This window comes from Echinops telfairi, unplaced genomic scaffold (genome assembly GCF_000313985.2).
Source record: "Echinops telfairi isolate 266 unplaced genomic scaffold, ASM31398v2 ScPeMD7_7420;HRSCAF=8458, whole genome shotgun sequence".
Lineage (NCBI taxonomy): Eukaryota > Metazoa > Chordata > Mammalia > Afrosoricida > Tenrecidae > Echinops > Echinops telfairi.
The window spans coordinates 43246558-43259118 of record NW_022111320.1 but is presented as its reverse complement, the minus strand read 5'-3'; the positions used below and the strand labels follow the sequence as shown (position 1 = coordinate 43259118).

The 12561-nt window shown below is 48.6% G+C and overlaps 1 protein-coding gene across 1 annotated transcript in view; it reads right to left on the bottom strand.

Moving 5' to 3' along the window:
* Nucleotides 1-12561, bottom strand: part of RFTN1 (raftlin, lipid raft linker 1) — a 248109-nt gene that overhangs the window by 220458 nt on the left and 15090 nt on the right. Inside the window, exon 2 of the mRNA XM_045297683.1 lies at nucleotides 6798-6950. Coding sequence (XP_045153618.1) covers nucleotides 6798-6942 — 145 coding nt within the window. The 5' untranslated portion in view covers nucleotides 6943-6950. The remainder of the gene's footprint in view (nucleotides 1-6797; nucleotides 6951-12561) is intronic.

The following is a 12561-nucleotide window of genomic DNA, read 5'->3' as shown; positions in this document are numbered from 1 at the left end:
ACAGAAACGGTCTCCGTCTGCACTGTCCAGAAGGACATGACTACCGGAGATCTGACAGGTAGCGAGTGTGGTGGAGGAACTGCTGTTTTCCATTTATTTAATCTTGATGGAGTTCAACTGAAATCTCACATCGCGGGCGGCTCGAGTACTGGGCAGTGCAGAACCAGATGGTTCACACAGGGGTCAGACCACGGCACTGGCCTCATTATCCAGGTAGCTCACTGCGTCAACTGTCCCTGCCGCCAAACACTCCATCAGCTAGAGCTGACTGTCATGGCACCTACACAGGTAGCTTTCCAATGGTGTCAAGAGTGGCCTGGCACAGAGAAGCTGGCAAAAAGCACACCTAAGAGGGATAATGAGGCACCGTTTTGCAGAAATTGGGATGCTTTATGGGTCTCCGTCTGCAGTGAAACCCATCAAAGGGCAGGTTTATCCCTCGGTGACCGGAGTTAATTGAAAATTTAAGACCCAATCAAATCACCCCGAATTGCATTTTTTGGCAGCCTATGTGTTTTACGGTGTGACTCCAGCTGCTTGTCACCTCTGCCAACCCTCCAAGTGAGGCTGCCTGCTCCGCTGCCACGCCCAGCGGCACAGAGCTTTAAGCCAGGGACAAACAAAATGGCGTTCATGATGACCATGGGCTTAAAAGACGTGGGCGTGACCCCAGCCTGCCCAAGCCACCAGGTGGAAGTGGGCCAACTCATTTTCCCTGGCGAGTTATGCAGATGAGCATCTTCTCTGTGAAAGATAAATTTCTCACGTGCCCTTGAAAGATATTCTGGCACTCAAACCTCATGGAACAGAAATAGGCGTATGTCCCTTTCAAGGCTAGCACAACTTTTCTAACAAGAATGCTTTCACCAAGGTTAATGCCTATTTGTCTGACACCTTGCACTTGGCAAGGCACAGAGCTTGGGGCATCTGATGGACCTAGATATGAAGTCGGGCCCTGGCACTACCCAGCACTGAATCTTCGGGCGTGTTGCTTAACCTCACTGAGCACTCCTTCCTCGTCTGCAAAAAGGCCTGAGTCTACGTATACACCTCACCAGGCTACTGCAAGGGTCAAAGGAGACAAGCACCCATACAGCGTCCCATGTCCATTGCAATTTCACTTGGAACAGCTCCACGTTGGAAAGGACCCAGATGTCCATCAGCAGGCAACTGGCTAGACAAACTGCAGTGCAGTCACACCACGGAATGCTGCTGGCTAATAAAAGGAATGAACCATGGACACACTCAACCAAACCAATGAATCTCTAAGTGAAAGGGCCACATACAAAAGAGTGCATATGCTGGGGTTGTATTTCTATAGAATTCTAGAAAACAGAAGCCTACCAACGATTGCCTACAGATGGGGCAGGTGTCAAAGAAGGAAGGATGACCGAGGGTGATGGAAACGGGATGGTTGCGCGGGTTGGAAGGCGTTACAATGCGTGCCACTTAGTGCACTTCAATCAAGTGGAAAAGGTCAAGGGGAACATGCGATCCAAAATAGAACATCGCAGCACAGAACTTGGCACTCAACAAATGTTCTCTTCTCGAACAATAAAGAATGATCTTACTAGCGCGTCTGAGGGGAGGTGGGGAACACCTGGAGGGGCTGTCAGGAAAACGAGTCAGCCTGTGTAGCAAACATTCACTTTGTAGGTTTACTGTGAAAGACACCCTCTTCTCGCTATTCCTGGCTGGGACACAGAAAGATGAACCAGGCTTGGTCTTTGCCCTGAAGGAAGTACAAATCAATTTAATATATGATGTAATAAAAGTGTCATACCAGAGGTATTGACAAACAATAGGTGTGCAGAAAAGAGTAATTCCAATGGGGTGGATGTCAAGAAAGAACAATTTCACTTGGGCCTTGGTAAGGCAGAGGGGACCGGCGTGAGCTAGGGCAGCGGGGCTGGAGAGGCATGAGTTGGGCAGGGGGGCTGGAGAGGCATGAGTTAGGGCAGGGAGGCTGGGGAGGCATGAGCAGCAATCACAGCACACCGTGTCCCAAGGGCGGTGTAGGACAGAGTCCCCAAAGGGTAAAACCAAGCTCAGGGGACCCAGCCACAGGGTGGAGTATGATCAGATTTGTGCTTCCTACAACAGGTCCGATCTAGAGGGCAATTTGGCAACGTATCAAGTGTCCCGACATTTGTATCCTTCAACTCAGTCATTCCAGAGGAAATTATCAAAAATGTGCACAAAGATTTATATTCAGCAGTGCTTATCACAACATTATTTATAGCAGCCCAAAGCTCAAAATAACTTGAATGTCCAATAAAAGAAGACTGCTAAATAAATTACGGTACCCGGTGTGATTAAATCATACACAGCCATTAAATCATATTTCCAGAGAATGTGTGATGACAGAGAGTAAGCTTTGCTCGACAATATGAGGTGGTAAAAAGGCAAGACACAAAAACCGACACCAAGTATCCATGGAGTATCTGCTGCGCACCAGGCAGGGTTGGAAGCCCGCTGGATGCAGCAGAGAACAAAATAGATAAGAGTTCCTGAGCACATGGGAATGGCTTCTGCCTTCTAACGAGGGAAGACAGACAACAAGCAAACAAACACATTGCAATAAGCAGCCAGCAGAAGTGCATAGGCGGTGAGACGTGCTATGGAGAAAATCAAACCGAAAAAGGGATAGGACATTGGAGGACGGTAGAGATTTTACATCAGTGGGCGGGGGGCTCTCGGAGGAGGGGGAATGAGGTAAGCCAAGGGTCAGCGGCAGAAGGAACTGAACGGTGCCCAAGCCATGAAGAGGCCTCCTCAGAAAGGCCAACGGAGCAGACGCCATCAGCTAAATGGTGGGAGAATGAGGTCACAGGGGCAGGGAGTGTCTCTGGGGAAGGCTGGGACCAGAGGAATGGCTTGAGAGTGGGAGTCCAAGGGCAGAAGCAGAGAGGCCGGCTGGGATTGTTCCCGGTGCTTTTCCAGTTTTCTAGAACGGGGATCTCTGAGAGCGCAGCATCTGGATACTGTGACTGGAGACACGGGAACAAGGAGGTTACTGGAACGACTCAGACGAGGGCAAGGAAGCCGAGGGAAGCCAAAGAGGAGGACCGATTCTAGTGTCTATGAATTTGTTTCTCTAGTCTACCCAGACTAACACATGTTAATAGGAGGTCATCCGGGAGTAGGGTGAATCCTAACCCAACATGGCTGGTGACTGATGTCAAAAAGGAAAGAAATACAAGTCTGGTGCAAACAAAGAATGCCCCACCATCTCACCATCCCCCCAAAATCAGTACTTCACATTTTGGTATATTTCCTTCCAAACTGGCTCTGAGATACGTGCCCCCACCCCTCCTTCCCTTAACCACCCTACAACACCAGCACACCGGAGACATGTCAATCGTCAAGGAGGAACGAACTGGACGGCCTAAATAACATTACGTTCACCATTCTTCAACTGCACATGAACTCTACTATCAGCCCTTCAGGTAGTTTTTAAGAGCCTGGTTGAACAGAATGGACATCGCGGACGAGCAGGAGGAATGGCCGAGAGGGTGAACGATTCCACTTTGCCGGACAAGAATATGGCAATACTATTCATCAAGGGCATCCAAAGAGACCAGTTTGATGAGGAAAATACTGGTAACTTGGAGGGGTTCAGAGAAGGGCTCTACAGATGCTCAGCTGTCCATCTCTCCAGAGCTCAGGTGAGAATAAGAGCTGGGTACCTGGGGTGGCGGCAGTCCCTACCCCAGGCCAGCCATTGTACTGAGCGCTTCATACAGCGTCCTTCTTCCGCGTCACAAGAAACCTCTGAGGTGGGGAGTCACAGGCTCATTTCAGAGAGGACATGCTGAAGGTCTCTGAGGGTTAGGTTTCTCCAGTTGCTCTGCAGCAAAGCCACAACTCAAACCCAGGGGTCTGGGCACGGTTATCGGTTGACTTGTGTTGTTGTTGTTGTGTTGTTTGGTGCCACTGAGACAGCTGTGATCCTATGCACAACTGAACAAAGCACTGCCTGGCCCTGCGCCCTCCTCACCACCGTCCCCAGCTCGAGCACATTGCAGCAGCCACTGTGTCCATCCAGCTCATTGAGGGCTTTCCCCGTTTTCGCTGCCCCTCTCCTCTACCACGCACGAGGCCTTTCTCTGAGGCCCCATCTCTCCTGACACGTCCGTCCAAAGCAGGCAAGATGAAGTCTCGCCGTTCTTGCCTCTACGGAGCACTCTGGCCATGCTTCTTCCAAGACAGATTGGTCTGTCCTCTTGGCCGTCCATGGTCCTTTCCATATTCCTTGCCAGTACAACAATTCAGACACCGATTCTGCTTGGGTCTTCCTAATTCAATGTCCAACCTTCACAGGAGTATGAGGAGAGTGACAATATCATGGTTTGGGTCAGGTGCACGTTAGTTCTCCAATGAGTAGTCTTGCTTTCTCAAGAATTAATTTAATATTCTTGCTTTCTCAATAGTTCTCAAAACACAAGAGAGGTCCTGCACGAACAGACTAGCTCAATACAAGGTGTCTTCTGTTCTCTTCACTGTTGCTTCCATGAGCACTGGCTGGATCCAAAAAAGCCAAAACCCTTGACAGCTGAAATCTTTTCTCCATTAACCAGGATGTTACCTAGTGGTCCAGTTGTGAGGATTTTTGGTCATCTTCACAGCGAGTTGTAATCCATACTAAAGGCTGTAATTTTTTATCTTCATCAGCGTGTGCTTCAAATCCTCCTCTCAGCGAGAAAGCAAGGTTGTGTCGTTTGCACATAGTAAGCCTTCTACTACTCCTGATGCCATATTCTTCATATAACCCAGCTTCTCTGATTATTTGATCAGGGTTGCATTGTAGGTCCACCCCCCAAAAAAAAGGGGGGGTATGTTGAGGTCCTAACCCCTAAGACCTGAGAAAGTGGCCTTGTTTGGAACTAGGGTCTTGGAAGATGTAAAGAGTTATGTTATGTGAGAGTTACATAACCTGGTGTCAACTTGAGACTATTAAGAATGAAGGCGTGGAGTTTGGCCTGTCAATCAGGTTGCAGCTTGATGACCTCATTTGGAGGCACTAAGGAGATAAATAGCTCGCTGGAGGCAGGACACACACTCACTCGCTGCTAGACATTTCTGTTGACAAGCCACATGGAGATATGCTGTCAATAGCCAAAGCCTTGGGAGGAGCCAAGTGGAGACCCATGCCAGCGCTAAGATGCTTCCACTGCCACTGGATCCAGAAGACTTTCCACCCACTGGCCTATGATCTTCCTGTATTCAGCATCATTGCATGTGTTGCATGAGTCTGAAGAGGAATTTATAGACTGCTACTGGACATATGGGCTAATATCACATTTACGGACTTGATCTGGACTGGGCTGGGATGTTTTCTCAATGTACAATTACTCTTTATATAAAGCTCTTTCCTATACACATACTAGTGTCTATGAATTTATTTCTCTAGTCTACCCAGACTACCACATGTTAATAGGAGGTCATCCCGGAGTAGGGTGAATCCTAACCCAACATGGCTGGTGACTGATGTCATTTTAAAAGATAAGGCAGTAAGACAGACAGACAGACACAGAAAGGACAGCCATGTGACCACAGAGACAGAGATTGGAGTTATGCTACCACAAGTCCAGAACACGCAGGGCTACCAGAAACTGGAAGAGATAAGAAAGGAGCCTCTCCTAGAACCTTCAGAGGCAAGACAGCCCTACCAACACCTTGGTTCAGACTTCTGATCTCCAGAAACAGTGAGAGAATCCACTTCTGTTGTGTTAAGCCACATGGTTGAGGCAATGTATAACAGGAGCCTCAGGAACCCAGGAGAGGAGCTTTAACCATTTATTCCTGCTTCTGGCAATCAAACCCCAACCAAACCCACTGCCATGATGTCATTCCAGCTCGCAGGGACCCTATATAGTTTCTGAGACTGCAACCTTACGGGCAGCAGACAGCCTCACTTCTCCCGAGGAGTCATTGGTGGGTTTAGACAGCAGATCTCCCGGTTAGCGGCTCAACATCTAACCCACAACTTAAACTAGACCCAGAGTCCAAAGATGCCTGATTAGGCAATGCCTGGGTTTTGCTCTCAACTGTGTGGCTCCCAGCTCTACCAAAGGAACGGTGTCCTCTCCCACTTCAGGAAACCCATTAGACATGTTTCCCTCCTTAAAACTGTCATTTGCATTTTTCATGTGCTCGTATCGCCTCTCCCGCTCTAGGGAAGAAATTCCAAAAACTAAGACATGCCTCACAAAGCACCAGCCCAACGCTGCACATAGTAGGTGCTCAGTGAATGTTCTGGAGTGGTGAGATCGATCATACCTTGCCAGGGCCCCCAGGGCCAGTCCCGGTTTGCTCTAACCTCAGGACAGTGTAAGACACAGGTGACCCCCACACCTTCTGGGTCAAGGAAGGCAAAGCCACGCCCAGACAGACAAACACTTGTGACAAATGACAGAGAACAGGCAGGTGAGTTCAGGCAGGTATCAGGGGATCAGCATGAGGAGAGGAGGCAAGTTTCCAAAACGGGTGGCTCATACGCCAAATCCAGCTCACCCAGGGTTATGCTTTGGCACATCGTTTTGATTTGCCATCATCTTCACAGCAGATGTTAACTTGCCGCTCTCTTCCAGAACATAAGAGGTTTCACCGAAAAATCCGGATGACACATCCTCCACCCACTTCCCACTGTCACTCCCACCTCCTACTTTAAGTCGCTGCTAGCTCCCCACCCCCCCAACACACACACCTGCTCTAGCCCTGCAGGAAGGGAGGGCTGTGAGCACAGCCCCCCAAACCCCTGGGCTGCCCCTGAGCCTGCGCTCGCGCTCACTCACCGGCACTCAGCGTGGTGAACTCCAGGAAGCGGTACTCATAGGACACATCGATCTTGGTTTCCACCTGAGGCCTCTTCAAAGTTGAATAAATATTCCCAGGCCGTTTTTCATCGCGTTTCTCCAACTTATTCAGCCCACAACCCATTTCAGCAGCTGCAGCAACAGGGGGGGACGGGGGTGTGGAAAGGAGGGAAGGAAGAAGGTGAGATGTAGTGTGTTTTGTTGTCATCCTGAGAGTTTGCTTTTAAACATCATAGTATAAGAGACCCCCATGACATTTCGGAAGAAAAACATAAAGGACCCAGGCTTTATGAAATCTGGAGTATAATTTAATATCTGACATAAAACCACAGGAACGATGCCAGCTCTGTACCCGGGCTGGCTCCTCTTTCGGTCAAAAGACCCATACCGACCACCTTGGGATTTCAAAGTAGCCCCCCAAGCAGACCACTGTGTACAGAGAGATAGATATCTATTTTCTCTCCTCTCCGAGGAAAATCCGACTTCCTACTTGGTTCCATTATAATCTGCGTGTATGATTTGAAAATGGGATAAAAAAAGCAATAATCCTGTGCGTTCCATTGTCAATCCATCTGGAAAACACAGAACAAGACCAGGGTCACCTTCGCTGTGGGGGCCGGGAGAGAATACCAAGTTGTTACAATCTTCAAACTCCAAAGTCCTTTCTACCCCCAACAGTAATTATTTCGACTGGAATTTATATTCATAAGACGTCTCTAGAAGTTTATGGCCGTACTTTTATGAGGCCTTGTAGAAAAAGAAGGAAAAAGCCCCTTTTATTCAGTTTCAGCGCAAACTGCGGGAAATAATAGTACGCCTCCCCGGTCTTAGCCATTTTCAACCAAAATGAAAACTGGGTGAATGCTAATAGCAGAGCCAGAGAAATTGGAAGCAGGGATCCACGTGTGTTCTCGAGAAGATCTACTGCTAGAGTTTGGAAAGAAAATGGAGACGTGTTAAAATAATGTGCATCTAGGGTGGGCTCAGCTTCCAGTCTTTCAAGGGATTAAAAACAATGGAGGTGCTCGGTTTATTTAGGCACAATGACTTTTCCCCCACTCCCCAGAGTTCAGCGGGAGATATTTTCTTTTTTGTGCACGGAGCATGACCAATATTTCCCTCCTCTCTAGGGTCCGGGGGCTGCCATCAGAACATATTTCACAAAAAGATTAACGGGCCAAGAATATCACAAACAGAAACGCAGTGACCGCTTCCTTTCGGAGATAAGAATTTCCCTTTGCTCAATCCATTCACAAGGCACTTGGCTTCCTAAGGCAATTTGGCAGGCTCCAGAAAAACAAACTGAACCTCAAAAAAGCAGTATGTGGAGGGGGGCCGGAGGGGGGAGCAGGTTAGGGGGTGTAGCAACACTAGGCTATACTTTCAAGTAATTAGAAAAAAAAATTCAAAAGAATGGATGAGAACAGGAAGGCTTAGTTATGCCTTAATAAGGGAACATTAGCGTCCACAGGGCCAGAGCAGGCATGATTTATGTGCAATCTGCATGAACTGATTACTTGTAAAATACTCTGTAGTTCTGCAGATAAAATAGCTGATATGGACAGAGGCCGCATATTTAACTGCTCAAACAGTGGGCAGACTGGTACGTTCAGAGCCAAAGTGAAAGAGAAGCGGGTCTCGAGGCTCCTTGGAGTCTGGGGGAGGCAGGGGGAGCAGGCAAGCACAGACAAGACGAGCACTATTCACACCAGAGCAGAAGCAGAAATAACCCTGAGCCCAACACGGCACTGATCGGTGCACACTGACTGCAGGCCTACTATGGGCAAAACACCTCCAAGGGAGGGATTCACACAGTGTGGTCTTTGTTCTCTTGGTGAGGTCGACCAGACATTCACATAAAAGCATGTCTTCAAAAGGAGGTGTTTGAAATAGCTTTCGATGGGTAGATCTGAAATCAGAGTGCCTAGAGCGATGGTTGTCAACCTTCCTCATGCGGTGATCCGTTCATACAGTTCCTCATGTTGTGGTGACCCCCCACCCCAACCATAAATTATTTTTGTTGCTGCTTCATAACTATCATTTTGCTACTGTGATGAATTGGGCGACCCTTGTGAAAAGGTCGTTCAACACCCAAAGGGGTCACGCCCCACAGGTTGAGAAATGCTGACCTGGAGAAAGACCTCGCGGAGTGCTGGCCGGAAAGCACAATGTGTGCAGAGGAAGAACTAAAAGCATTAGAGTCACTGCCATTGAGTCAATGCCAACTCCCTGCGACCCCAGAGGACAGGGTAGAGCGGCCCCTGGGGGTTTCTGAGACTACGCGAACGGAAAGCCCAGTGCTGACCTTGAGGATGGTAACCCAGTGCATAACCAGACGCCACCAGGGCCCCAGGGTGAGAACAGGCAGTCCCCCACACAAACGCACTGCCATCCAGTGGGTGCCGGTTCATAGCCACTCTACAGCACAGGGCAGAACTGCCCTGGTGGGTTTTCTGAGACTGTAACGCTTGACAAAACAGATCATTTCATCTTTGGGAGCACTGCGAAAGGGGAGCCCCTCCCTCCAATGAGATGCAGCCCTTCGCCAACCATGGCTTACGAAACGGAGCGGTCTATACCGGCCTCTTGTGCAGTTAACAACCTGTACAACGGTGCATAGTGCAAAATCAATCACGGTTACTTAGCTGTATAAAATAAGCATGGAGGTGTTGGCAAAGATTTCTTAGACAAGACACACAAAGTTCTTGCCACAAGGGACCATTTTGATAGTGTGGGCTGTATTAACATTGAAAACTTCGGTTCTTCAAAATATACCTTTAAAATATGAAGACTAGGACACTTTTTTAAAGCTGAATATATTTAGCTAACAGTAAATCAGCTTGTTGAAGGAGAAAACAATGGATTTGGAGTGTTCGCCAATTTCCAGGGTATGAGCGCTCCCACCACGGCAGATTCATGTGGCCAACATGCTGTCACGGAGCAGGGTTGGGAGACGAGGCAGACCATCTGCTCTCATGATCAGGCTTCTGCACACCACTGCACGCCTTCAACAAATGATTCCCATCTGCAATCAGTCACAGAGCTACTACACACCATTAAGGAAAAGACAGGCTCTGCTCTAGCAAATGGGTCTGAGGCCTGAAGAAACCCTCCACAAAAGAGGCTGTACACACGGCCAACAAGCAGCAAAGAAGCACCGCTTCTTCACTTCTCGGGGCAATGGAAAGGAAGACTACAAGATACATGCTACACTGACTGGGAGAGCACACGCGTTTTAAAACCTGACAGTATCAAGTGTTAGGAGAGGAAGCAAAATAAATAGAATTCCCTTCATGGGCAGTGGATGTGCAAGTTGGTAAAACCACTTAGGAAAATCGGCAAGCTGTATGGCGCCCTCCCTGGTGGCAGTGGAGTCCTGGTAGAGTAATGCTTATGAATTGGGCTGCCAACCATGAGGTCAGTAGTTTGAAACCACCAGGAGCTCCGTGGGGAAAAAGATGAGGCTTTCTACTCCCGTAAAGAGTTACAGTCTTGGAAACCCACAGGGGCAGTTCTACTCTGGCCCACAGGGTCATGAGTGGGAATGGATTTGTTGGCAGTGATTTTTATTTGGAAGCCCATTTTATTTGGATGCCCATCCTGTGACCCAGTAATTCCACTCATAGCCCATGCCAACAGAAATGCCCACCTGTGAGCAGAATGCTCACAGCAGCACTCCTGTTAGCACCCCACTGAAAACTGCCCAAAGGCTTTAGAGTAGAATGAGTAAGTAAATTGTAGTCTAGTCACACCAAGAAACACTAGAGAGCAATGAAAACACTACACTAGAATGACACACAGCACAGTTGAATGTAAAACAAACAAAACATATAATCCCCCTATGTGTCCACCCACTCTCAACAGGTTGATTCCAATTCACAGTGACGCTATAAAGGGTTTCCTGACTTACAATATTCCCAGGAGCAGATGACCTCATCTTCTTCCTACTGAGGAAACTGCTGCTGGTGGGCTTGAACCACCAACTTCCCCATGAGCTGTCCACTGTTTGTCCTACAATGCCACCAGGTTTCTTCCCCAAACAAAAAACCTCACCGCCGTGGAGTCAATGCTGACTCATAGCGACCCTACAGAACAGGGTAGAACTGCCCCTGAGGGTTTCTGGGGCTTGAACTGCTGACGGGAGTAGAAAGCCTCCACTTTCTCTGGAGGAGTGGTTTTTCACAGCCCGACGCCTAACCCATTGCACCCCCTATGTACAGTAGATGAAAAGGTTCAAAAACAGATGAATAAGCACACAGCCCTGGAAATGTACAGAGATCTCTAGCAATGATTCTAAGCCAAAAAAAAAGAGAGACAACATCAATTACACACCAGGGCAACAGGTCCTCAGGATCAGCTAGAACACAACCTTAACGATCCAACTCACCACCCTGGAGTTCACTGCAGCTCAAGAGTTACCCTGTATAAGGTTTCTGGGACTTCAGATTCTTATAGGAGCAGACAGGCTCACCTTTATGCTGAGGAACTGCTGGTGGGTTTGAAAGTAGACCTCGCAGTTAGCAACCCAACACCCCACCAGGGGCTCCGCATGCACAAACGACATCCATTTCACCCGACGGTCCCAGTGAAGTCATGTGCGTGTACAGCGCAGAGTGCTGCAAAGGGGAGGGGCCTATTCTCTCCATCAAGACAAGGACATGCTCTCCGGACCCTACCTGGGCTTACTGGCCACCAGGCTGAAGATAGATGAGTGGTCACACAAGGGAGGGCGGTCGTCCTGGCCCTGCTGTGACGTCAGTTCTCGCTCACTGTGGAGGACCGAGTGTTTGGAGACCTATACAAAGAAGCCTCTTTCTCAGAAACACTACTACTTGCGTTGCCCTATTCTATCAATTCTAGCATCAAAGGCCCATGCCTTTGAAATCAGATTCTAAAGTCACAAGCATCTCCTGTTGAACCACAAAGCTCCCCTTTGGAAGAGGCAGGGGTTGGTAGTCACTCACACTTTAGTGTGATTTGATGTCTTCTATAAAGAATGACTTACCTGACAGCAGAAAGAAGGAAGGACAGAGTTACCGAGATGAATGGAGAGCACTCAGGAAAGGTAGGTGGGGCAGGGGTGGGGGTGGGGGTGGGGGGAAGATGGATTGGGAGAATTCCTTTAACAGATGAGTTTAAGGTTTGAATCGGACTGTCCCAAACTGAAGGTCTCTGCTCTGGTTCACCCAGAGCGGAGGTTCACGGTGCGTGGTCTCACGGGACATGAAGGGATTCTGGGGAAATCAGCTACATGGCCAGATGCAGAAAGAGATGGACAGACCAGGCAGCGCTCAGCAATGTGCTAGCAGTGATTCCCGGGGGTCTAAAATGTGAGCGTCATGTTTGGGGGAGTAAGTGCCACACAATCTAAACAACCACGGCTAGAACACATCTCTCTCTGGAGGCGGTGGCCACCGGGTGGCTGCTGCCACCAAATCCTCAGTGTGAAATCGCTCCTTCTCTGAGACTTTGATGTCGAGTCCTCCCAGCCTGCCCCCGGATGGCCCATTTAATTCCGCCCTGCATTCTTCCCACAACCCCCATGCCTGTTAAAATAGGAAAGACTTGGAATTATCACTCCAAGAATCCAGGCTGAGTTACAAATGTCTGATTTACTGATAATCTCATAGTTATGAACTGACCCACATAAGGTCTCACACAATACTGAACTCCCATACAGCACTAACATTTGAGGCTCATAATAACAAATGGGCACATTTGCAGCACTTACCAAACCATTATT